The sequence below is a fragment of the Helianthus annuus genome, chromosome 7 (assembly GCF_002127325.2).
Source record: "Helianthus annuus cultivar XRQ/B chromosome 7, HanXRQr2.0-SUNRISE, whole genome shotgun sequence".
Taxonomy (NCBI): domain Eukaryota; kingdom Viridiplantae; phylum Streptophyta; class Magnoliopsida; order Asterales; family Asteraceae; genus Helianthus; species Helianthus annuus.
The window spans coordinates 131,629,560-131,656,369 of NC_035439.2; the positions used below are offsets into that span (position 1 = coordinate 131,629,560).

The 26,810-nt window shown below is 35.3% G+C and overlaps 4 protein-coding genes across 4 annotated transcripts; all 4 read left to right on the top strand.

The window, feature by feature from the left end:
• Positions 1-2,865: 2,865 nt before the first annotated feature.
• Positions 2,866-8,677, top strand: LOC110868572 (mitochondrial phosphate carrier protein 3, mitochondrial). The gene is made up of 6 exons (XM_022117769.2): positions 2,866-3,279; positions 5,029-5,390; positions 5,512-5,555; positions 6,137-6,351; positions 7,298-7,422; positions 8,351-8,677. The coding sequence occupies exons 1-6, from the start codon at positions 2,986-2,988 to the stop codon at positions 8,385-8,387; spliced, it is 1,077 nt and encodes a 358-aa protein (XP_021973461.1). The 5' UTR covers positions 2,866-2,985; the 3' UTR covers positions 8,388-8,677.
• LOC110868573 lies at positions 8,615-11,761 on the top strand. Its single transcript, XM_022117770.2, has 3 exons — positions 8,615-10,096; positions 10,933-10,986; positions 11,484-11,761. The coding sequence occupies exons 1-3, from the start codon at positions 9,481-9,483 to the stop codon at positions 11,498-11,500; spliced, it is 687 nt and encodes a 228-aa protein (XP_021973462.1). The 5' UTR covers positions 8,615-9,480; the 3' UTR covers positions 11,501-11,761.
• A 2,928-nt stretch (positions 11,762-14,689) lies between these two features.
• On the top strand, positions 14,690-20,498 carry LOC110868574 (mitochondrial phosphate carrier protein 3, mitochondrial). The gene is made up of 6 exons (XM_022117771.2): positions 14,690-15,103; positions 16,852-17,213; positions 17,335-17,378; positions 17,960-18,174; positions 19,121-19,245; positions 20,174-20,498. The coding sequence occupies exons 1-6, from the start codon at positions 14,810-14,812 to the stop codon at positions 20,208-20,210; spliced, it is 1,077 nt and encodes a 358-aa protein (XP_021973463.1). The 5' UTR covers positions 14,690-14,809; the 3' UTR covers positions 20,211-20,498.
• Positions 20,499-25,138: 4,640 nt separating this feature from the next.
• Positions 25,139-25,657, top strand: LOC110866929 (prothymosin alpha-A-like). The gene has a single exon (XM_022116074.1). The coding sequence runs from the start codon at positions 25,139-25,141 to the stop codon at positions 25,655-25,657; it is 519 nt and encodes a 172-aa protein (XP_021971766.1).
• The last annotated feature ends 1,153 nt before the right edge of the window (positions 25,658-26,810 follow it).

Sequence of the window (26,810 nt, forward strand, 5' to 3'; positions counted from 1 at the left end):
CTTTTACCCATAATAAACCCTACGTCTTTACCAAAGCCATTGATATTTGCAAGAATGTTTAATCATATGATATATGGGGCTGAATCACAACAAGTAATTAGTTTTTAGGAAATAAACTTGATAACTTTAATTAACCACAACAGATAGATGATGTTGACATTCGCAAAAAGGCCCTGTTTTTTCTTTACTTCGTTTTGGGTCCCTAAAATGATTAAGCTGACCCTCTCCTGTATGCATTTATGTATTAAGTTGTTTTCATAACTCAAACCCTTAGGCTACATTCATTGGTGACCAATTAGTAGGTTGGTTGCCCCAAAAGTAAAAAAAAAAAATTAAAAAACCATTTAATTCTCACGACCAAATTGGTGGTGCAACTTTGGTTGTGCATTATTTTAATAATTTTAAGTTGCCACTTGTAAACAAATGAATAGTTAGTTTTTTAATTATGTTTTCAATTTCTGTTGTATAACAATTAATTCTACATAAAACATGATTTTCTTTAATAACTTATTAATATTTAATTATTACAAAAATCTGATAACACAATGTTGTTAATATTTTTTTGTGAACATATCGATATAAATTTTATCAAAAATCGAGTTCCTTGCAAAAAATAGATTTTTAATTATTTTTTTATAAAAAAATGCATTATATTGTTGTTATTTATTTTGCTTCTAAAACAAATCAGTTTCAAATAAGTTATAAAAAATGCATTGTATTGTTGTTATTTATTTTGCTTCTAAAACAAATCGATTTCAAATAAAAATATTAATTATAATTATTTCTAACACATTTATGGATAAATAATAAGCATAAAAATATATATATTTAATAAAAAATGTTTTAAAGGTTGGGTTGTGAATGTGAATAGAAGGTTGAAGTAGGTCGGGTTGTGTAGGTGGAAGAGAAAGAAATTAGTTTTTTATTAAAAGGTTGGGTTGAGATGATTGTGAATGGAAATAGCCTTAACCGCCCTACCACGCAATAGCAAATTTACTATCAGAGTAAATTGCCATTTTAGTCCCTGAGGTTTGTCCAAATTTGTCATTTTAGTCCAAATAGTTTTTTTTCGCCTCTGGGTCCCTGACTTTTCTCTTTTGTTGTCATTTTGATCACATATCCTAACTCCGTCCAAAAACCTCATTTTTAACCAAGGGTATTTTGGGGATTTTCAATTTAAATCTTTTCACTTGTCATTTTGATCAATTCTTTTAAAATATATTTTAATATATAAATACACACACTTTACCCTTTCTCTCTCTGCGCGATCTCTCTCTCTCTCTCTCTCTCTCATGAACACCCACCACCACAACACCATTATCAGTCATCACCATCTATATTTCAACACCATTACCATCCATAAACCCCCGTCGCCATCAAAACCCTGATAAAAACCCATCACTGCCTCCATAACCTGCATCCCCAAATCAGAACCCTAAAACACATCGGTGTCCGGTGAACATATCTGGCCATCATCACCATAACCTGCATCACTCGTAACAGAGCTGGTGGTAGTGGACATTAACAGTTGTGGCATTAGGGGGGTGGTCGATTGGTGGTGTTGTGGTAGTGGACATTGATGGAGACGAAGGAGGAGTGGTGGCGTTCGAGAAAGTAAAATATTTGAGATTTAAATTGTTGTCGATCTTCATCTCTGCACTAGTAACCCACCACTGTCTTGAGATTGTGCCATCACATTTGCCACACCCCTCGCCACCGCCTACCCACCAGTAACCCACCACTGTCAGTTCGTTCCCAAGCAACTCGTTCAGCAGAATTTATTGCTGGTGGAAGTATGTTATGATTTAAGAAAGATAATAAGCCCATAGTCTTCAAAATCGTCAGGATCCGATGCTTCCAAGCCAAGTAGTTTTCACCGTCAAGTTTAATTGAAATCCGATTAGCCAGATTAGCAACATTAGGTATTGGAGGTCCTTGATTCCTTGAATTTGTTGTTGAATCGGTTGTGGATGTTGACATGATTAATAGGATGTGAATCAGATGGATTTCTGGTGTTGATTCAAATCTGATGATGATTCAGATCTGATGAGTTTCTGGATGAATTGACGAACAGATCTGAAGTTAATGCAGATCTGAAAAACAGATCTGATGTTGATTCAAGTTTTTAGTTTTTCTAATTTTTTTATTTTTTTGAATTTAATAATAATAATAATAATAATAATAATAATAATAATAATAATAATAATAATAATAATAATAATAAACGAATTGGATCAAAATGGCAATTGAAAAGATTTAAACTGAAAACCCCCAAAATACCCATAGTTAAAAATGGGGGTTTTGGATGGAGTTAGGGTATGCGATCAAAATGACAACAAAGGGGAAAAGTCAGGGACCCAGAGACGAAAAAAAACTATTTGAACTAAAATAGTAAATCTGGACAAACCTCAAGGACTAAAATGGCAATTAACTCTTTACTATCACTTAAAAATTAAAGTTTCCCCCTTAAGATCGTGGGGTATGGTGGGGCTTGGGTTGGGGCATTTGTTGACACGTGGAATGGGAGCCCCCCACCGTTTAGTGACGTGTCCGCGGGGTATGGCGGGGCGTGGGTTGGGTTTGGGTTTGTCAAGACCGCCCCACGCCCGGCTTGAAAGCTAAGCCCCAAGGGTCACGCCCCAACCCAAGCCCACCCAAGATGGTGACTTAGGCGTTTTCCCCCAACCCAAGCCCCATACCCATAGCCTAATACAAAGAATTTCATAAACTTTTAATAATTGTTAATATTTATTTTAATTTAATCATCCCAGGCAAATTGGAAGAATATGCCATCAAATCAAAACGACGTCGTAAAGCAACAAGGCATGCTATTGGCTGAAATTTAGGGCTAGACCAACTTGCTGCATTGGTAAATAAAAAGGCAACCATTTCCATCACCATTATCGGAACGGAGAACACAATCTCAGCGATTTGAGTCGTCGTCGTCTCCGTCATCACTCAAATCGCATTCTCCGATCCACAACAATGGCGGTTTCCGACACCTCTCGTCAATCTCTCATCCCTAATTTCATCTACACTTCTTCCAGTTCTCCTAGCAGCCTGTTAATGACGAAAACATCAAACCCTAGCTTGTTTCATTCAACTTCACCGGCTAAACAGCAAAATAGCTTCGTGATTCCTGCTCCGAACGAGCCTCTCGGCAAGATCGAGATGTATTCTCCTCGGTTTTATGCTGCTTGTACTGTTGGAGGTATTCTCAGCTGTGGACTCACTCATATGACGGTTACTCCTCTTGATCTTGTGAAATGTAACATGCAGGTAACTGATTTTGTTCTGATCTGGTTGATTTTTAACTAGTTTTTGTTGTTTGAAGGTAGATTAGTGTGATTTCTTATGCTATTGTGTTATGATGTTCTTCCTCATGGTTGTTTAATGTTTAGTGATAGCTGTTTCGGATCTATTGGTTCTAGTTCGTTCCGATTGATTTGATTTTTGTTGTTTGAAGGTAGATTTGTCTCGTTTTTTATGATTTCGTGTTATGATGTTTTTTTTTTCTATATAGCTGTTTAATGTTCAGTGATGGCTGTTGTGGATCTGTTGGTTGCATTTTCTTCCGTTTAAATTTTGACTGTTTAATCATTTAACGGTTATGTTATTGTTCTCGTGTGTTATGATGTTTTATCATGTACCGGTTGAATTGTTTTTGTTCTGATCTGGTTGATTTTTGTTGTTTGAAGGTAGAATAGTATCAATTTTTATGCTAGTGTGCTATGATGTTTTTTCTGTATAGTTATTCAATGTTTACCGGTAGCTGTTGTGGATCTGTTGGTTGTAGTTTGTTCCGTTTGAATTGATTGTTTTATCATGTACTGGTTATGTTATTATGCTCGTGTGTTATGATGTTTTAACATGTATCGGTTTTTGATTTTTGTTGTTTGAAGCTAGGGTAGTATCATTTTTTGCCATTGTGTTATGATGTTTTGCTGTATAGATGTTTAACGTTTACTGCCAGCCTTTGTGGATCTGTTGGTTGGGAGTTTGTTACGATTGATATGATCGTTTTATCATCTACTGGTTATGTTATGTTGGATGCGAGTTTGGTTTGCATACAATTACGGATTTGAGTTATTCTGATGGAGTATATGTTTTATTTAGTGTTTACCTATTGAAAACATTTATATCACATTTATGAGGGTTTTGTTATTATATCTTATCATTTCTTGTCTGTTTACAGTTACATACTAATCATTGAGTAATTGCTAATTCACTAGTGATTCACATGTGATTTATGATAAAGTTATCGTTTCCTTTAATTGTTTATCCTATGGGTATGATTGTTGATCTGAACAACCAGAAGTCTACTTGATTGAAGAATAATTTAAGTAGAGTTTAGGTAACTTAATTGCGAGTTTGAGTAGTTTTGAGATACTTAATTATGTAATCTTGTACATAAATTAAGTGTAAGGTTTGATTTTTCAATCTACATTTCTGCATGGAATAGGTGTGTTGATGTGCTTTGTATATGCGTATTGGGTATCTAATGCTGAAAACTGTGCAGTTGCAACTTAGCGTCGTCTTTTATATGTGATTTTATTGGTTCCATTGTGAAAGTGGATGAGGTTGAGATGAGATGTGTTGTTGAATATATGTTTTGTGTATATTTATCTCTGGTTCTTTTCGACTATATAACAATAGCAATAAGTGGACATGATTTCACGATGAAGCGATAACTGTGATGTGCATCCCTTAATTTAAGTAGTCCTTGTAGCTTAGTTGAGCTGGTTTGAATGTCACGAGCATTCCCATTGAGCCACAAATGTTGGTCTGCTCATGCATATGCGTCTTAGACATTTGCACCCCCGTTACATTTAAGGAGATACACGTATACAACACCACTAAAGGGTTCTGATTAGGTTCAGAGTCATTGGTGTACTAGCAAATTCTGTAACCTTATACTGTGTGGCAAATTGTATCTGCTAAATGTTTTATGATATGCCAATTCTGTCAATGGTCTTCTTTTATGTGTTCATAACATCTGATTCTTGAAATCTTTCGTTGATCACTCAGATTGACCCAGCTAAATATAAGAGCATCTCATCTGGTTTCGGAGTTCTATTGAAGGAGCAAGGTGTAAGAGGATTCTTTAGGGGATGGGTCCCTACCCTGCTTGGTTACAGTGCTCAGGGTGCCTGCAAATTTGGCTTCTACGAATTCTTCAAGAAATATTACTCCGACATTGCTGGCCCAGAGTATGCTGCCAAGTACAAGACTTTGATCTACCTTGCTGGTTCAGCATCCGCTGAGGTCATTGCTGATGTGGCTCTTTGTCCTATGGAGGCAGTGAAGGTTCGTGTCCAAACACAACCTGGTTTTGCCAGGGGTCTGGGAGATGGACTTCCAAAGTTTGTCAGATCTGAAGGCGCACTTGGGTATACATATTATTTATTTATTTTTTTATTTCCCTTGGTTTTCTTTGGAGAAAATTATTATGTAGGTTTTTGTTTTTTTTTAAATAATTTTCACCTCACTAAGTTTTGCTACATATTATAGGTTGTACAAGGGATTGGTACCGCTTTGGGGACGTCAAATACCATGTAAGTTGTGAGGCATATGAGATGCAAGTTTTTGCAATATGTTATGCTCACTTAGTTTCTGCTAAAAAGTAATACATAAGAAACATATCATACTAGCTCTGAATTAATGTGAAGGAGTAATTGTTCTTTGCTATTGTGTTTCATTTATGGTCTCTACTTTGGTTTACATTAACAGCAGATTGTTAGATTCAGTATGTTACCTTCTCAAATACGAGTTATGGCATGTTTGCATGATGTTACCTTCTCAAATACGAGTTATGGCATGTTTGCATGTTCAGTAAGGCTGATATATTGATGTGCTATAAAAGTGCATGTATTTTTGCTTGTGCTGTTGTATGTATCACTGTAAGTCTGTAACCATTAGCACACAAAACTAGAACCACATTGTTATTTTCAGTTGTTTGCATAATGGTTTCTTTACTCGATGTAGATTTTATTATCTGTACTATGTGATACTTAAATTGTCATTACACTCCTATCATTTATCACTACTGCAACATCACCAGAAACTCTTTCACTTTTCTTGGTTTTTGAAGTCAACATAATTACATAAGTTTACCTTAACTGTTTGGTATGTGCAGACACGATGATGAAATTTGCTTCATTTGAGACAATTGTGGAGATGATGTACAAGTACGCGATCCCTACACCAAAGAACGAGTGCAGCAAATCCCTGCAACTTGGAGTTAGTTTTGCCGGTGGATACGTGGCCGGTGTCCTTTGTGCTGTTGTTTCTCATCCTGCTGACAATCTTGTTTCCTTCCTTAACAATGCCAAGGGTGCAAGTGTTGGAGATGTGAGTGCTTATGCTTGAGCATTTTCTAACTTAGAGGTTGCAAAACGAGGGTTGGGTTTGGGTAACATGTGTACTTTCTGCATGGGTCGAAACTAACATGAAACAATTCGTGCTGGGTTACCACTTTCGTCTGGTTTTTTAGTAATTAGTTTTTATGTGTAGGGGCAATTTCATATATACCACTACAATACAAACTTATCATTTATACCCATGCAAAATTATAAATATCATATATACCCTTACAATATCATATATACCCTTACGAAGTAGTTGAAATATCATATATACCCAATTCACTAAAAACAATTTAATAAATGACAATTTTACCCTTATTTTTCTAAAACTTTGAAATCTCATATATAACCGTTAATTTCAAATATTATATTTACTCATTTCTAGCATAATTTATTTAGCTTAAATATTATATATGGAGTATACTGTTGTTTATGGGTAAAAATAAAAACTATTATAAAAACGGGTAAAAATAAATTTAAGCTAAAAATGTATTATGTAAAAATATGAGGTTAAAAAAAGATGAGCTTATATGAAAACTTGAAGTTAAAAACATAAGGGTAAAATGATCATTTATTAGATTGTTTTTAATGAATTAGGTATATATGATGTTTTAACTACTTTGTAAGGGCATATATAATATTTTTAGTTTTGGTTGGGTATATATGAAAATTTTAAAGTTTGTAAGCGTATATATGAAATTAATCCTTTGTGTTAAATATAGTTAAGAAAATAATTATACATATAATAATGTAACTTTTCGGATAAAGCAACAGTAGGTTTAACTTTTGAGCTAAACCTTTCAATTTTTTACCTATTAGAAAAAAGAACCTAACCCATGTTGACCATTAGAACCTAACCCATGTTGACTGTTTATAAGTAAATGGGTCGAAACTACATGGTATAAATGTACCCTTTTTTTGTTTTGCTTCAGGCTGTGAAGAAGCTTGGAGTTTGGGGTCTCTTCACCCGAGGGCTTCCCCTCAGGATTGTCATGATTGGAACTCTCACTGGAGCTCAATGGGGAATTTATGATGCTTTTAAAGTGTTTGTTGGGCTGTAAGTGCATCCAACTTTTGTCATTTCACATTCATAGGGGTGTGCAAAACACAGTCCAAAAGTCTTGAAAGTTGAAATTGACAAACCGAATTGAAACTAGACCAAAGTACCAAACCTATATGGTCCAAAACTTTTTTTCCCCTCAAAGCTTTAATGAAGCAACAATGTTTACGCAAGTAATTACGCTTTGATCATGAGCCCAAAAGTTCAGGGTCTGGTTTTTAATTGAACTAATTAGGGCAGCAAATGAACCGAACGAACACGAACAAGACCTTGTTCATGTTCGCTTGTTAAGAAATATGTGTTCACGAACTGTTCGTGAACACTTTCTGAACGAGATTTATGTTCGTGTTCGTTTGTTCAGAAAAGGAACGTGTTCGTGTTTGTTGTTAATTTTAGGCAACAAATGAAAACGAACGTTGATGAACGCAAATGAACACATTTTTTGGTTTTGAGGGTGTTTGGGATTTGCTTATTTAACTCCAAAAGTGTTTTTTTTTGTCAAAATTGATTATTAACTTGTGACTTTTCTAAATGGAGTTTTTAAAAAAGTGTTTGGATGAACTTTTGTGGTGGAAAAAGTAAAATGACCAAAAAGGATAGTATAAGTTTCCATGTTTGGTTCTTATTTTTATGGGTGAGGATGGATTGGTAATTTTACGATAAAAAAAGCCAAAAGTCATTTAAAAAACCAGGTTTTTGTGGCTTTTGAAAACCAACTTTTTACTTTTAAAAAAAGTCAAATGAAAAGCACTTTTAGCATTGCCAAAACTTTTTTAACTTTTTGGCTTTTCGAAAAAGTCAATAAGTCATTTTCAAACTCAATCCCAAACACCCTCTTAGTCAGAGTTCTGTTGGGCCCGGTTCATGTATTGTGGCCCATTTCCTTCTTTTCTGACCGAAAATTTTGATTTCATTCTACGTACAGACCAACAACAGGTGGTGCCGAGACTGCGGAAGCATAGGTGTTTGTTTGGATATGGAGCCTGAGATGCTTTTTTTACCCCTTCAAACTGAGTCAATAAACATAGGTGATTTTGGAGAGTTAACTCTTTTTTGTTTCGGGACACTAGAAAGGCCTGCAGACTGCAGTGCAGATTTTAACTTGTATTTTATTTTTTGGTATTGAAAGAGGGAGAAGTTTTTGTTATGAAAAGACAAAATGCAATTTCCACCTTTGGATAATAATTGGGGGCATATACTATTGGTTATACTTCTGGCCCTGCCTTTTCATTAACTTATGTTTATGTTTACAGTTTCTGCTTTAAATGTTTTTTGAATTATGCATGATTGACATGGTAGGTTATCAACTTGGTTGTGACAAGGTTAACTAGTAGGTGGTTGGTGTTGGTTGTGGTGGTCAAGATGAGGTTCGGCCGAATTTGGATACCACGTTTTTGCGAAGTCAAGACTGTGTTACTTGAAGAAGCTCATAAGTCACGATACTCGGTCCACCCCGGGGCTACAAAGATGTATCGGGACTTGAAGGCCAATTATTGGTGGCCGGGCATGAAACGCGATATCGTCAAATATGTCGCAAAATGCTTAACATGCTCCCAAGTGAAAGCGGAACATCAAAAGCCCTACGGAGAATCACAACCTTTGAGGATACCGGTATGGAAATGGGAGGAACTAACGATGGATTTAGTAACCAAACTTCCTAGGACGAAAAAGGGGCATGATACAATATGGGTAATCGTAGACCGACTTAAGAAAAGCGCTCACTTTCTACCCATCAAAGAAGCTTACTCTTCTGGGAAAATGGCGGAAACTTACATGAACGAGATTATATCTCGACACGGGGTGCCTGTGTCAATTGTTTCGGATCGGGACACTAGATTGACTTCTCGTTACTGGCAAAAGTTTCACGAGAGTGTGGGTACGAAATTACACATAAGTACCGCCTACCACCCTCAAACTGACGGCCAGTCAGAAAGAACCATTCAAACACTTGTTGATATGCTAAGGGCGTGTGCCTTAGATTTTGGGGGAAGTTGGGATGACCATTTACCACTAGTGGAATTTTCTTATAATAATAGTTATCATAGTGGTATTTAAATGGCACCTTACGAACTACTATACGGGAGAAAATGTAGAACTCCCGTATGTTGGGGTGAAGTGGGGCAAAGGGAGCTCGCGCCAAGTGATTTAATAGCAGTAACAAATGAAAAGATTGAAGTGATTAGAGCTCGATTGAAAGCAGCCCAGGATCGACAAAAAGCTTATGCAGACAAGAGGAGGCGTCCTATTGGATTTCGGGTCAGAGATTATGTTCTATTGAAAGTATCACCATGGAAGGGCATAATCTGTTTTCGCAAACATGGTAAGTTAGGTCCTCATTACATCGGACCGTTTAAAATCTTAGATAGAGTTGGAAAAGTTGCATATCGATTAGAATTACCGCCTACTCTGGACGGAATTCACAGTACCTTCCACGTATCGCAATTGAGAAAGTGTCTTGCGGATGAAACAACATTAGTACCTCTCGATGATATCGAGTTAGACGAGGGGTTAAATTATGTCGCGAGGCCAATAGCCATTAAAGACGCAAAAGTAAAGAACCTTCGTAACAAAGCCGTTAAACAAGTGTTAGTGCAATGGCAGCACCGAAAGGGGTCGGAACTTACGTGGGAATCAGAAGATGAAATGCGAAGATACTACCCTTTCCTCTTTGGTATGTCAATATTTAATTTGTTATGTGTTCAGGTTTCGGGGACGAAACCTCTTTTAAGGGGGGTAGAATTGTAACATCCCAAAATTTATTTTAACACAAGAATAAGTAAAATCATGGAGGTGTTTAAATCAAACATTAAACAAGATTCAAGGGGGGTAATATGAAAAATTATAACTTAGTAGGGTTTAATTATGTTTAAACCAAAGATAAACATTCTGTACGTATGTGGGATCGATCAAGGGCAGGGGAAAACAAGGGTTACCTTGTTCTTGCAAAAATTCACCAATTGACAAGGAGAAATCAAAGTTTAATTGCTGCATGTTCTAAAGTTTCAAACATCTAAGCATATCTAGTGAAGTGGTAAGTCGAATTTCTGAATTTGGTGAATTTTAGGAAGAGGGTTTCAACCCAATCATGAAATCGTGATATGATTTGTGTTTATTAGATGTTAGGGTTACTCCCTATAATAGAAATTATGCTTGATTTCAGTTTTATTGGAAGAAAATTTTATGAAACCCACTTTGTGAAATTTGTGTTATGAATAGGGAATTTTTAGGGATTTTGATTATATGTAATCTTGATATGTGTTTCAGCTTGTAATACTTGAATGCTAGATGAATTGGTGTAGACTAAAGAAATTGTAAGAACTAGGTTAATTATTGATGGCATGTATGATGAACTGGTAAAGTCATGCTTTAAATATTGTACATTATGCTTTATAAATGTAACGCATACTAGGTGCTCGATGAAATGCTTGAAAGAAAAATGATGTGCAATTTGGAACATGATAGCATAAATTGTGAGGACTAAACGAAAGAATAAATGTGTTGATATAGGCGTGAAGGAAGAAGGTTCAAATTCCAAGAAAACGGAAGGATCACAAGACCGAGGTATGTTTCGTTGCATACAAAACTTTACTTAAATTTTGTTAGTAATTGTGTTGAACAACTCTTGCTATAATGATTATCCCTTGTTATAATGATTACGGTGTTTAGTAAATAAATAGCAAATCCCTTGCGGATTTGGCTAAGCTAATGAAGTTTATGTCAAGATAAGCAAAGCGACCGGTTCGAGTAAACTCAGTCGAGTAAGGATATAATACCATCCGTCAAGAACGGTTGGTCGTGAAAGCAAAAACGAATGTATGAAGTTCAATCCGTTATACGGATAGAACGAAAGGTTTATGTTGAAAGCAATTAACCCGATGATGCCGGGTCGAAAGCGGTATGCTTGAATCTCTTTATGAGAATATATGCTTTACCTATTTATATGGGTAAATCGAATGCATAAGGATAATGAATGAATAAAAACGAATGCGACTAAAAAGTGGTAACGTAAGCAAAATGAGTAATAGAACTAACTTTCTAAAGCTTGTTGTCAAATGTAGGTAAATCCTCGGCTTAGGCGATTGGACAGCTTGGAACGTGCACACTTGATTCATGCCCGCCTTACGCTTCCGTCACAAGTTGTTTTGATAAGGGTTAAACTTTTGGTCGTATGTATTTAATCTTATGTAGTATGTTGATGTCCGTGTCGTTGTGTCAAACCTAGTAGTTGTAGTCTTGTTACATATAATGTTAATTTTCGTCCGTCTTTGGATTTTGTCAAAAATGTTTGTTGTTGAAGTTTGTTTGTGTAAAACAGGAAATAGTGGTTTAAAACGAATGGGTCATGCCGAAATTTTTAAAAAAAATTCTTTATACGTATTATACTTGTTAATTTAATAAGGTATGGGGCGTATCACTTTTACCCATAATAAACCCTACGTCTTTACCAAAGCCATTGATATTTGCAAGAATGTTTAATCATATGATATATGGGGCTGAATCACAACAAGTAATTAGTTTTTAGGAAATAAACTTGATAACTTTAATTAACCACAACAGATAGATGATGTTGACATTCGCAAAAAGGCCCTGTTTTTTCTTTACTTCGTTTTGGGTCCCTAAAATGATTAAGCTGACCCTCTCCTGTATGCATTTATGTATTAAGTTGTTTTCATAACTCAAACCCTTAGGCTACATTCATTGGTGACCAATTAGTAGGTTGGTTGCCCCAAAAGTAAAAAAAAAAAATTAAAAAACCATTTAATTCTCACGACCAAATTGGTGGTGCAACTTTGGTTGTGCATTATTTTAATAATTTTAAGTTGCCACTTGTAAACAAATGAATAGTTAGTTTTTTAATTATGTTTTCAATTTCTGTTGTATAACAATTAATTCTACATAAAACATGATTTTCTTTAATAACTTATTAATATTTAATTATTACAAAAATCTGATAACACAATGTTGTTAATATTTTTTTGTGAACATATCGATATAAATTTTATCAAAAATCGAGTTCCTTGCAAAAAATAGATTTTTAATTATTTTTTTATAAAAAAATGCATTATATTGTTGTTATTTATTTTGCTTCTAAAACAAATCAGTTTCAAATAAGTTATAAAAAATGCATTGTATTGTTGTTATTTATTTTGCTTCTAAAACAAATCGATTTCAAATAAAAATATTAATTATAATTATTTCTAACACATTTATGGATAAATAATAAGCATAAAAATATATATATTTAATAAAAAATGTTTTAAAGGTTGGGTTGTGAATGTGAATAGAAGGTTGAAGTAGGTCGGGTTGTGTAGGTGGAAGAGAAAGAAATTAGTTTTTTATTAAAAGGTTGGGTTGAGATGATTGTGAATGGAAATAGCCTTAACCGCCCTACCACGCAATAGCAAATTTACTATCAGAGTAAATTGCCATTTTAGTCCCTGAGGTTTGTCCAAATTTGTCATTTTAGTCCAAATAGTTTTTTTTCGCCTCTGGGTCCCTGACTTTTCTCTTTTGTTGTCATTTTGATCACATATCCTAACTCCGTCCAAAAACCTCATTTTTAACCAAGGGTATTTTGGGGATTTTCAATTTAAATCTTTTCACTTGTCATTTTGATCAATTCTTTTAAAATATATTTTAATATATAAATACACACACTTTACCCTTTCTCTCTCTGCGCGATCTCTCTCTCTCTCTCTCTCTCTCATGAACACCCACCACCACAACACCATTATCAGTCATCACCATCTATATTTCAACACCATTACCATCCATAAACCCCCGTCGCCATCAAAACCCTGATAAAAACCCATCACTGCCTCCATAACCTGCATCCCCAAATCAGAACCCTAAAACACATCGGTGTCCGGTGAACATATCTGGCCATCATCACCATAACCTGCATCACTCGTAACAGAGCTGGTGGTAGTGGACATTAACAGTTGTGGCATTAGGGGGGTGGTCGATTGGTGGTGTTGTGGTAGTGGACATTGATGGAGACGAAGGAGGAGTGGTGGCGTTCGAGAAAGTAAAATATTTGAGATTTAAATTGTTGTCGATCTTCATCTCTGCACTAGTAACCCACCACTGTCTTGAGATTGTGCCATCACATTTGCCACACCCCTCGCCACCGCCTACCCACCAGTAACCCACCACTGTCAGTTCGTTCCCAAGCAACTCGTTCAGCAGAATTTATTGCTGGTGGAAGTATGTTATGATTTAAGAAAGATAATAAGCCCATAGTCTTCAAAATCGTCAGGATCCGATGCTTCCAAGCCAAGTAGTTTTCACCGTCAAGTTTAATTGAAATCCGATTAGCCAGATTAGCAACATTAGGTATTGGAGGTCCTTGATTCCTTGAATTTGTTGTTGAATCGGTTGTGGATGTTGACATGATTAATAGGATGTGAATCAGATGGATTTCTGGTGTTGATTCAAATCTGATGATGATTCAGATCTGATGAGTTTCTGGATGAATTGACGAACAGATCTGAAGTTAATGCAGATCTGAAAAACAGATCTGATGTTGATTCAAGTTTTTAGTTTTTCTAATTTTTTTATTTTTTTGAATTTAATAATAATAATAATAATAATAATAATAATAATAATAATAATAATAATAAACGAATTGGATCAAAATGGCAATTGAAAAGATTTAAACTGAAAACCCCCAAAATACCCATAGTTAAAAATGGGGGTTTTGGATGGAGTTAGGGTATGCGATCAAAATGACAACAAAGGGGAAAAGTCAGGGACCCAGAGACGAAAAAAAACTATTTGAACTAAAATAGTAAATCTGGACAAACCTCAAGGACTAAAATGGCAATTAACTCTTTACTATCACTTAAAAATTAAAGTTTCCCCCTTAAGATCGTGGGGTATGGTGGGGCTTGGGTTGGGGCATTTGTTGACACGTGGAATGGGAGCCCCCCACCGTTTAGTGACGTGTCCGCGGGGTATGGCGGGGCGTGGGTTGGGTTTGGGTTTGTCAAGACCGCCCCACGCCCGGCTTGAAAGCTAAGCCCCAAGGGTCACGCCCCAACCCAAGCCCACCCAAGATGGTGACTTAGGCGTTTTCCCCCAACCCAAGCCCCATACCCATAGCCTAATACAAAGAATTTCATAAACTTTTAATAATTGTTAATATTTATTTTAATTTAATCATCCCAGGCAAATTGGAAGAATATGCCATCAAATCAAAACGACGTCGTAAAGCAACAAGGCATGCTATTGGCTGAAATTTAGGGCTAGACCAACTTGCTGCATTGGTAAATAAAAAGGCAACCATTTCCATCACCATTATCGGAACGGAGAACACAATCTCAGCGATTTGAGTCGTCGTCGTCTCCGTCATCACTCAAATCGCATTCTCCGATCCACAACAATGGCGGTTTCCGACACCTCTCGTCAATCTCTCATCCCTAATTTCATCTACACTTCTTCCAGTTCTCCTAGCAGCCTGTTAATGACGAAAACATCAAACCCTAGCTTGTTTCATTCAACTTCACCGGCTAAACAGCAAAATAGCTTCGTGATTCCTGCTCCGAACGAGCCTCTCGGCAAGATCGAGATGTATTCTCCTCGGTTTTATGCTGCTTGTACTGTTGGAGGTATTCTCAGCTGTGGACTCACTCATATGACGGTTACTCCTCTTGATCTTGTGAAATGTAACATGCAGGTAACTGATTTTGTTCTGATCTGGTTGATTTTTAACTAGTTTTTGTTGTTTGAAGGTAGATTAGTGTGATTTCTTATGCTATTGTGTTATGATGTTCTTCCTCATGGTTGTTTAATGTTTAGTGATAGCTGTTTCGGATCTATTGGTTCTAGTTCGTTCCGATTGATTTGATTTTTGTTGTTTGAAGGTAGATTTGTCTCGTTTTTTATGATTTCGTGTTATGATGTTTTTTTTTCTATATAGCTGTTTAATGTTCAGTGATGGCTGTTGTGGATCTGTTGGTTGCATTTTCTTCCGTTTAAATTTTGACTGTTTAATCATTTAACGGTTATGTTATTGTTCTCGTGTGTTATGATGTTTTATCATGTACCGGTTGAATTGTTTTTGTTCTGATCTGGTTGATTTTTGTTGTTTGAAGGTAGAATAGTATCAATTTTTATGCTAGTGTGCTATGATGTTTTTTCTGTATAGTTATTCAATGTTTACCGGTAGCTGTTGTGGATCTGTTGGTTGTAGTTTGTTCCGTTTGAATTGATTGTTTTATCATGTACTGGTTATGTTATTATGCTCGTGTGTTATGATGTTTTAACATGTATCGGTTTTTGATTTTTGTTGTTTGAAGCTAGGGTAGTATCATTTTTTGCCATTGTGTTATGATGTTTTGCTGTATAGATGTTTAACGTTTACTGCCAGCCTTTGTGGATCTGTTGGTTGGGAGTTTGTTACGATTGATATGATCGTTTTATCATCTACTGGTTATGTTATGTTGGATGCGAGTTTGGTTTGCATACAATTACGGATTTGAGTTATTCTGATGGAGTATATGTTTTATTTAGTGTTTACCTATTGAAAACATTTATATCACATTTATGAGGGTTTTGTTATTATATCTTATCATTTCTTGTCTGTTTACAGTTACATACTAATCATTGAGTAATTGCTAATTCACTAGTGATTCACATGTGATTTATGATAAAGTTATCGTTTCCTTTAATTGTTTATCCTATGGGTATGATTGTTGATCTGAACAACCAGAAGTCTACTTGATTGAAGAATAATTTAAGTAGAGTTTAGGTAACTTAATTGCGAGTTTGAGTAGTTTTGAGATACTTAATTATGTAATCTTGTACATAAATTAAGTGTAAGGTTTGATTTTTCAATCTACATTTCTGCATGGAATAGGTGTGTTGATGTGCTTTGTATATGCGTATTGGGTATCTAATGCTGAAAACTGTGCAGTTGCAACTTAGCGTCGTCTTTTATATGTGATTTTATTGGTTCCATTGTGAAAGTGGATGAGGTTGAGATGAGATGTGTTGTTGAATATATGTTTTGTGTATATTTATCTCTGGTTCTTTTCGACTATATAACAATAGCAATAAGTGGACATGATTTCACGATGAAGCGATAACTGTGATGTGCATCCCTTAATTTAAGTAGTCCTTGTAGCTTAGTTGAGCTGGTTTGAATGTCACGAGCATTCCCATTGAGCCACAAATGTTGGTCTGCTCATGCATATGCGTCTTAGACATTTGCACCCCCGTTACATTTAAGGAGATACACGTATACAACACCACTAAAGGGTTCTGATTAGGTTCAGAGTCATTGGTGTACTAGCAAATTCTGTAACCTTATACTGTGTGGCAAATTGTATCTGCTAAATGTTTTATGATATGCCAATTCTGTCAATGGTCTTCTTTTATGTGTTCATAACATCTGATTCTTGAAATCTTTCGTTGATCACTCAGATTGACCCAGCTAAATATAAGAGCATCTCATCTGGTTTCGGAGTTCTATTGAAGGAGCAAGGTGTAAGAGGATTCTTTAGGGGATGGGTCCCTACCCTGCTTGGTTACAGTGCTCAGGGTGCCTGCAAATTTGGCTTCTACGAATTCTTCAAGAAATATTACTCCGACATTGCTGGCCCAGAGTATGCTGCCAAGTACAAGACTTTGATCTACCTTGCTGGTTCAGCATCCGCTGAGGTCATTGCTGATGTGGCTCTTTGTCCTATGGAGGCAGTGAAGGTTCGTGTCCAAACACAACCTGGTTTTGCCAGGGGTCTGGGAGATGGACTTCCAAAGTTTGTCAGATCTGAAGGCGCACTTGGGTATACATATTATTTATTTATTTTTTTATTTCCCTTGGTTTTCTTTGGAGAAAATTATTATGTAGGTTTTTGTTTTTTTTTAAATAATTTTCACCTCACTAAGTTTTGCTACATATTATAGGTTGTACAAGGGATTGGTACCGCTTTGGGGACGTCAAATACCATGTAAGTTGTGAGGCATATGAGATGCAAGTTTTTGCAATATGTTATGCTCACTTAGTTTCTGCTAAAAAGTAATACATAAGAAACATATCATACTAGCTCTGAATTAATGTGAAGGAGTAATTGTTCTTTGCTATTGTGTTTCATTTATGGTCTCTACTTTGGTTTACATTAACAGCAGATTGTTAGATTCAGTATGTTACCTTCTCAAATACGAGTTATGGCATGTTTGCATGATGTTACCTTCTCAAATACGAGTTATGGCATGTTTGCATGTTCAGTAAGGCTGATATATTGATGTGCTATAAAAGTGCATGTATTTTTGCTTGTGCTGTTGTATGTATCACTGTAAGTCTGTAACCATTAGCACACAAAACTAGAACCACATTGTTATTTTCAGTTGTTTGCATAATGGTTTCTTTACTCGATGTAGATTTTATTATCTGTACTATGTGATACTTAAATTGTCATTACACTCCTATCATTTATCACTACTGCAACATCACCAGAAACTCTTTCACTTTTCTTGGTTTTTGAAGTCAACATAATTACATAAGTTTACCTTAACTGTTTGGTATGTGCAGACACGATGATGAAATTTGCTTCATTTGAGACAATTGTGGAGATGATGTACAAGTACGCGATCCCTACACCAAAGAACGAGTGCAGCAAATCCCTGCAACTTGGAGTTAGTTTTGCCGGTGGATACGTGGCCGGTGTCCTTTGTGCTGTTGTTTCTCATCCTGCTGACAATCTTGTTTCCTTCCTTAACAATGCCAAGGGTGCAAGTGTTGGAGATGTGAGTGCTTATGCTTGAGCATTTTCTAACTTAGAGGTTGCAAAACGAGGGTTGGGTTTGGGTAACATGTGTACTTTCTGCATGGGTCGAAACTAACATGAAACAATTCGTGCTGGGTTACCACTTTCGTCTGGTTTTTTAGTAATTAGTTTTTATGTGTAGGGGCAATTTCATATATACCACTACAATACAAACTTATCATTTATACCCATGCAAAATTATAAATATCATATATACCCTTACAATATCATATATACCCTTACGAAGTAGTTGAAATATCATATATACCCAATTCACTAAAAACAATTTAATAAATGACAATTTTACCCTTATTTTTCTAAAACTTTGAAATCTCATATATAACCGTTAATTTCAAATATTATATTTACTCATTTCTAGCATAATTTATTTAGCTTAAATATTATATATGGAGTATACTGTTGTTTATGGGTAAAAATAAAAACTATTATAAAAACGGGTAAAAATAAATTTAAGCTAAAAATGTATTATGTAAAAATATGAGGTTAAAAAAAGATGAGCTTATATGAAAACTTGAAGTTAAAAACATAAGGGTAAAATGATCATTTATTAGATTGTTTTTAATGAATTAGGTATATATGATGTTTTAACTACTTTGTAAGGGCATATATAATATTTTTAGTTTTGGTTGGGTATATATGAAAATTTTAAAGTTTGTAAGCGTATATATGAAATTAATCCTTTGTGTTAAATATAGTTAAGAAAATAATTATACATATAATAATGTAACTTTTCGGATAAAGCAACAGTAGGTTTAACTTTTGAGCTAAACCTTTCAATTTTTTACCTATTAGAAAAAAGAACCTAACCCATGTTGACCATTAGAACCTAACCCATGTTGACTGTTTATAAGTAAATGGGTCGAAACTACATGGTATAAATGTACCCTTTTTTTGTTTTGCTTCAGGCTGTGAAGAAGCTTGGAGTTTGGGGTCTCTTCACCCGAGGGCTTCCCCTCAGGATTGTCATGATTGGAACTCTCACTGGAGCTCAATGGGGAATTTATGATGCTTTTAAAGTGTTTGTTGGGCTGTAAGTGCATCCAACTTTTGTCATTTCACATTCATAGGGGTGTGCAAAACACAGTCCAAAAGTCTTGAAAGTTGAAATTGACAAACCGAATTGAAACTAGACCAAAGTACCAAACCTATATGGTCCAAAACTTTTTTTCCCCTCAAAGCTTTAATGAAGCAACAATGTTTACGCAAGTAATTACGCTTTGATCATGAGCCCAAAAGTTCAGGGTCTGGTTTTTAATTGAACTAATTAGGGCAGCAAATGAACCGAACGAACACGAACAAGACCTTGTTCATGTTCGCTTGTTAAGAAATATGTGTTCACGAACTGTTCGTGAACACTTTCTGAACGAGATTTATGTTCGTGTTCGTTTGTTCAGAAAAGGAACGTGTTCGTGTTTGTTGTTAATTTTAGGCAACAAATGAAAACGAACGTTGATGAACGCAAATGAACACATTTTTTGGTTTTGAGGGTGTTTGGGATTTGCTTATTTAACTCCAAAAGTGTTTTTTTTTGTCAAAATTGATTATTAACTTGTGACTTTTCTAAATGGAGTTTTTAAAAAAGTGTTTGGATGAACTTTTGTGGTGGAAAAAGTAAAATGACCAAAAAGGATAGTATAAGTTTCCATGTTTGGTTCTTATTTTTATGGGTGAGGATGGATTGGTAATTTTACGATAAAAAAAGCCAAAAGTCATTTAAAAAACCAGGTTTTTGTGGCTTTTGAAAACCAACTTTTTACTTTTAAAAAAAGTCAAATGAAAAGCACTTTTAGCATTGCCAAAACTTTTTTAACTTTTTGGCTTTTCGAAAAAGTCAATAAGTCATTTTCAAACTCAATCCCAAACACCCTCTTAGTCAGAGTTCTGTTGGGCCCGGTTCATGTATTGTGGCCCATTTCCTTCTTTTCTGACCGAAAATTTTGATTTCATTCTACGTACAGACCAACAACAGGTGGTGCCGAGACTGCGGAAGCATAGGTGTTTGTTTGGATATGGAGCCTGAGATGCTTTTTTTACCCCTTCAAACTGAGTCAATAAACATAGGTGATTTTGGAGAGTTAACTCTTTTTTGTTTCGGGACACTAGAAAGGCCTGCAGACTGCAGTGCAGATTTTAACTTGTATTTTATTTTTTGGTATTGAAAGAGGGAGAAGTTTTTGTTATGAAAAGACAAAATGCAATTTCCACCTTTGGATAATAATTGGGGGCATATACTATTGGTTATACTTCTGGCCCTGCCTTTTCATTAACTTATGTTTATGTTTACAGTTTCTGCTTTAAATGTTTTTTGAATTATGCATGATTGACATGGTAGGTTATCAACTTGGTTGTGACAAGGTTAACTAGTAGGTGGTTGGTGTTGGTTGTGGTGGTCAATGGATACCCTGTGAATAATAACTAAACCTGTAAAAAACGGGCGGGTTAACGGGTCACTTCAAAAGATTTGGTTTGGGTCAGAGCCGGTCAGCTCTGGATGGGTTTAGGTCGGGACGAGTGCAGGTTAGAATGGGTTTGGGTCGTAACTGTTCTGGTCGAAAGTGTGCATGGGCTGTTTTTATCTTCCACAATTCCCGTCACGCACTCTCAATCCAACCAAAATTTGCACATCAACGGTTGATTTTCATCCACAATTTATGTATTCTATTCCATAATTCTCCTTGAACTTTCATCAAACATATAGTGGACGTTCCATTGGTACACTTTAGAATCAAGATTGAAGAATGCTTGTTACCTGAGCTATATCAACGATAAAATACAGAATAAACTACATAAGAACAAAAGTATACATCTGATCTTATGTGAGCACTTACATATCGATTTAAATGATGATTGTGTGCACCAAACGATGATTGGAAAACGATCACGGCTAGAGCTTTCTTTTGGATGTGATTTCAGAGATGATTGGGTGATTGGGGGCAGCAAGTTTGATGCAGAAGATAATTGTAGATTTGTAGAACAACCCGTTTGAATGTTCGACAACGGCAATTTCAATTTAGAAGCCCAACCCGTTAAGTCCTAATTTTTTCTTCTAACATTTTCAGCCGTTCCTATTTTTACCTTGACCCATTTAAACCAATTCCACATTTTGCCTCCTTTTATTTTTATCCATTTTGACCCGTTCCGTTATTAACCCAAAACAATGCAGGAGGTTATTATCGTTACCCAAAATAAGCTGTATGGGTTACTTTTGCCGGATCTACAAGCTCACCATATCCAAGTATCCAACGCATGGACATGATTAGGATTCGTTTTTAGTACCTAGATCGCAATCGTTCTCTTTTTGTTTGCTTCTTAATCAAACGTAAAAAGAGGCCTCTAATTATTTGGTGGTTCTTATTTTAACAAACCTAGTTACGAGCTGTGTTAGAAGCAAACTAATAGAAGTTAATGAATATAAATTAATAAGTAGTCTTAGGGTTTGTCACTTTGGAGGATGTATCGTACATGATGGACATGGAACTAGGCTAATATAATGGAGTTGGGCTAATAAAATGTAACTTGAAGTTGGGCTAATAAAACATAAACTAGCTCAATAACCAAGCAACATAATTTAAATATATGTAATTCAAAAGTTTAAATAGGTAAATTGGTTAACTTGGTTAACCCAAGTTACCCAAATATAATAAATTGTTAAACCAAAAACTGAATCAAATAACCGAAAATAAATTCGGTTATGGTTACAAACTGCACCAAATAAATGAGTTCTTATTCGGTTACTCTATTTCTCAGTTTTGGTTTCGGTTAATTTGGTTATAACTGAAGAATGAACACCCCTAATTTGACTCATTGTAGGGTTCATAACCAAGCACTGATTTCCGGAGTGATAACAACTAGGGCCTGTTTGGTATGGCATAATGGAATAGACGGGTGAATGGAATGTACGAGGTAATGGAATGGACGATGTAATGGAATGGATCATTACCATTCCGTGTCTTGTTTGGTTACCATGTGAGAATGAAATGAATCATTACTTTGTGTTGTTTTGCGGAGGTGGGTGACGACTGGGGTGGAGGTGGGTGGTGGTGGTGGTGGTGGCGGAAGTGGGTGACGGCGGCGACGGTAGTCATTGCGGCAGCTATGGCAGTAGTGGTGTCGGCCGTGAGTGAGTTATTAAAACCAATAATAACTAGTGATATTCCCCGCACTTCGCGGCGGGGATTAAGTCGGTATCAATATGGTTTGTTATTGTACCTGTACTCGCTATAGTAATTGAGAGAGAAAAGACTACATCGATCGAAAACAAAAAAACACATATCGATACAGTACGTGTGTTGTTCAATTGATATCGGTTCGGCTCATTTGCATTTCAATTCATGTTTTCTTTTATTTCAACATTATGATAAATTATTTTTTTAAACGGATATTGTGCCGCTATCGTACCAAACCCAATCGAAACTGATTGAACAACATTTGTATCGGTGCCGATAGTTATTTTTATTGTTTTTGCTTTCGATAAGCTGATACTGTATCGCCACCTTACTGCACCGAACAACATCGGTACCTGTATACATTCATTTTTATGGTTTCTTGTTTAATAACTGGTACTTTGATAGTATCTTATAACTTATATGAAAAAAATATGTTCAAGATCAATTAAAATAATAAAAAGATAAAAAAAAAACTTAGAAAAGAAAACAATATTAAGAAAATAAATAAATACACTGTTCCTCATCTCTTTCTATTCATAATAATAATAATAATAATAATAATAATAATAATAATAATAATAATAATAATAATAATAATAATAATAATATATCTTTCCATTCCTTGAAGGAATGAAAAAAAAACACTACCTTCCTAAGGAATGAAAATTATTATATTTGGAAGGTTTACATTCCTTGTGGAATGCTCCATTCCATTACCACTTGACAACCAAACATGTTTTTTTTCATTCCAATAGAATGGATCATTCCATTCTGCCTTCTATTCCTTCGTACCAAACGCTACCCTAGGGTTTCCCCCATTCTCTTCTATGGCTTATGCTTTTGGTCTCTTTGACAAGCCATAACCAAGGCCGGTTTAACATTTTTGGAGGCCCTAAGCGAAGTACAAAGTCGGGGCCCCTGTGAGACTTGAACCTAAAAAAATATCAAATGGCAATAGTAAATCGCAATATCAAGTCGTAAAATCGCAAATATCAGATCGCAAAATTGTTTTTAATGGTTATTGATCAATCACAAATCGCACCATCGACAGCAATCGATTACACATAGTCCCGTTCAAGAAAAAAAGGACCTTGTAACTTATTGATTCAATAAAAAAAAAAAAAATTTGGCCAAGAATCCTTCAAGTTTTGGGTGCATATTCTTAATTTGTTTAGGTCATTAGTGGAGAGTTCAAATGAGAAGAATTAAAAATTAAGAATAAAAAGAATAAATGATACAAAGGTAATTTGAACAAATCTGTGTTTATTATTTATTTTTTGCTATTCAAATTAATGAACTCTAAACATTTAATGAGTCTACCTTATAAAATAGTTGTGCACCTTATACAATAAAGACAATCTTGCACATGATCTTACATTTTCAACGTTTCCTACACCATTAAAACAATTTTTTGGTGTAGGATACATATTGTGTAGTACTCAGACACTTTTAAATAATTTTGCGACTCATAATAAAATATGTGTAGGACACAACATTTTTAAATAATTTTATCACTTCTAATAAAATTTGTGTAGGAGCCAATACATTAATGATGGTGAAGGAGGAATTTATGGTTTCATTAATAAGACTTGTGTAACTTTTTAAAATATTAATTAATATTCTAAATCAAAATGTCTATCCTACCCTTAGTAATTAAAACATTAATTAAAAGTGGACAAAAATGATATCTTGATTCACAAGCATTGATAAAAAAATATAGGGTCTAGATTAATTTTTTTTTTCTTCTTTTAAAAAGATTCTTCTCAAATAAACTTCCCCCTAGGTCATTATGTGTTTATTCATTTGGGCCAAATACACATACACATGTAATATATGGAAAAAAAATTAAAGGCCCCTTTTTTTGGTGGCTCTAAACCTTCGCCTAAAATGCTAAGCCTGTTGGTCCGCCCGCGCCATAATAAAGCATTGGTTCTGCTTAAGATAAACATAGTAGTCCGAAAGAACACTAGAGATAATCATAGAAGGTCAAAAGAACACCAGGCTTCTACATAATGAGAAATAGTTTACATAAAAGAACAAATAATTACATTTTGGAAGTGCCATTATAGGTCATATTTTTTATTATTAAATTCTAATTTTCCTAATAGAGTTATCTGTCATTTTCGTCTATGTGGTTTGTCTAATTATGCCAGTTGAGACCAAATTAAAATATGTACCATTTCCGTCCCTGACATTCTTTAAACATGCTAGTTCCGTCCAAAAAAACTAACGCCTGTTAAAACGTATTGTTTATTGAAGAGTAAAACCATCATTTTCCTTTTTTATTAACCTCCCTTTTTTAAACCCTGTTAATATGGTTTATAAAAAGGACATAAAAGGGTTTAAAAGGGTGTTAATAAAAAAAGGAAAATGATGTTTTTACCTTTCATTAAACAACAAGTTTTAACAGACGTTAAGTTTTTAAACGGAATTGGTATGTTTTAAGAATGTAAGAGATGGAAATGGTACAAATTTGAAATTTGTCCTGGAGTCCTGAACTGGCATATCTAGAAAAACCAAATTGACGAAAATGAGGGTTAACCCTTCCTAATACAAATGAAACTCAAATTGACGAAGATGAGGGTTAACCCTTCCTAATACAAATGAAACTATGAAAGGAGCTTGTGGGCTGGGCCCAATGGATCCTAAACCGGTCCAGTTGATACGGAACCCAGATCCAGTAAGAGTAATAGAATTAGGAGTGGTTCGATTGTTACTGAAAAGCCCTAAATTAGAGAAGAGGGTTTGGGGGAAGCCATGGCAGACCTCAACAGCACCGAAGAACCACAGTTATTTCCATCCAAACGCAAGCAAACAACCGAAGACGATTCCACAAAGAAACTCCGGCCGGACGCCGCCGTATCCACCGACGTAGAAGAAAAAATCGCGAACGAAAATGGCGAAAAACACGAAATCGAAGACGAAGAAGAAGAAGACTACGAGGAAGAAGACAAAACAGATTCAGGTGATTCAGACGACGAAGATGAACATGTTAATGGCGGAAATGAAGTTGATCGGAAGGGGAAGGGGATAATGAAGGATGATAAAGGTAAAGGTAAGATGATTGAAGAATCTGAAGAAGATGATGATGATGATTCTGAATCTGACGGTGGTGGAGATAGTGGATCGGACGGTGATGATGATTTCTCCGATGATCCGTTGACGGAGGTTGATTTGGATAACATTCTTCCGTCCAGGACACGACGTCGTACGGCTCCATCAGGAGTGAAAATTTCCAGTGATGACGTCACCAATGGTAAAGGTGACGATGCCTGATGTTAATGGAGGTTTTCTTCAACAATCACCTTTTTAATTGTTTTTTGTTAAGTTTTTGCCAAATTAGGGTTTTAGAAGGAATGTTTTTCCTGTTGATCATCTCTGGGCTCAAACTTTAATATTTTGTGGTATCTAATTGATCTGCCATTGATGATTGTTTATTTGTTTTTTTTTTTTTACATTATATATACTGCACACACATGTTATTTGTTGAAACAGATGAAAGTTGAAACTGATAATACAAATAGAGGATTAGGTTATGGCTGTTTTATGTGCAGATGAAATGCAACAAGTTGGTGTTTGGAATTGTGAATTAAAACTGATCATCTGCATATTAGTGTTTGGGATTGCGAAATAAAACTGCTTTTCTGCATATGGATTTAGATAGGTTCTAGGTGGTTAATTCTGTAAAAAATTGGATGTCGGTTAAGGACCGATATTTGAGATATCGGTTATCGTGGTGGGATATCGGTAATTTTGGTATCATGTTGAATTTATATATATCGCAAATATAACACTAGCAATTCAGTTTACTTTCCTACCATTAACAAATTAACCTTTTGCAACTTGCAAAACACTACAATTGTAGCAAGCAGGAACTGATTAAGACTTAAAACACTAACAATTAAGACTTAAAACACTAGTAGTAGCAATAAGAAGAAAGACGAATGGTAGAACTAAGAAAAAAGGTACTGATATGAGGAAAATTGGTGATACATCGGTCAATAGCGCCGACAATATCGGTACCGATATTCTGACCGATATTTTGCACCGATATCTCACCATGGGACAGATAACTGATATATCATTGATATATGGGTGATATATTGCGATATTAACTGCATAGGATAGGTTATAAAGTGTTTTAACTTTTAAGGGTGTTTGGGATTTTCTTATCCAAGTTGGTTATCTATCTTTTGCAAGTGAAAGATAATTGGTTATAAAAAGTGCGGGTTAGGCGTGAGGCGAGAGCCCAACTTGCCTGGAGTCTGCACTGTTTGCACATGTAGGTCTAACTGTTGCTTAGCAAATTTAGAATATATGAGGATGATATGTAAAAAACGTAGGGATATAGGAGATTATATATGGTTTATGTGCTGAAGAAGGCTGATATGTAAAACACAAGACAGAGATGCAAGTTGAACACTTTATG

What these genes read in the sequence shown, in the direction of transcription:
- LOC110866929 (XM_022116074.1), top strand. Translation starts at nt 25,139, where the DNA reads ATGGCAGACCTCAACAGCACCGAAGAACCACAGTTATTTCCATCCAAA.
- LOC110868573 (XM_022117770.2), top strand. Translation starts at nt 9,481, where the DNA reads ATGGCACCTTACGAACTACTATACGGGAGAAAATGTAGAACTCCCGTA. An exon ending in ATACTACCCTTTCCTCTTTG is followed by an intron (nt 10,097 to 10,932) that starts GTATGTCAATAT and finishes GTGTTGATATAG; the next exon opens with GCGTGAAGGAAGAAGGTTCA.
- LOC110868572 (XM_022117769.2), top strand. Translation starts at nt 2,986, where the DNA reads ATGGCGGTTTCCGACACCTCTCGTCAATCTCTCATCCCTAATTTCATC. An exon ending in TTGTGAAATGTAACATGCAG is followed by an intron (nt 3,280 to 5,028) that starts GTAACTGATTTT and finishes TTGATCACTCAG; the next exon opens with ATTGACCCAGCTAAATATAA. An exon ending in AGGGTGCAAGTGTTGGAGAT is followed by an intron (nt 6,352 to 7,297) that starts GTGAGTGCTTAT and finishes GTTTTGCTTCAG; the next exon opens with GCTGTGAAGAAGCTTGGAGT.
- LOC110868574 (XM_022117771.2), top strand. Translation starts at nt 14,810, where the DNA reads ATGGCGGTTTCCGACACCTCTCGTCAATCTCTCATCCCTAATTTCATC. An exon ending in AGATCTGAAGGCGCACTTGG is followed by an intron (nt 17,214 to 17,334) that starts GTATACATATTA and finishes TACATATTATAG; the next exon opens with GTTGTACAAGGGATTGGTAC. An exon ending in TTTAAAGTGTTTGTTGGGCT is followed by an intron (nt 19,246 to 20,173) that starts GTAAGTGCATCC and finishes TTCTACGTACAG; the next exon opens with ACCAACAACAGGTGGTGCCG.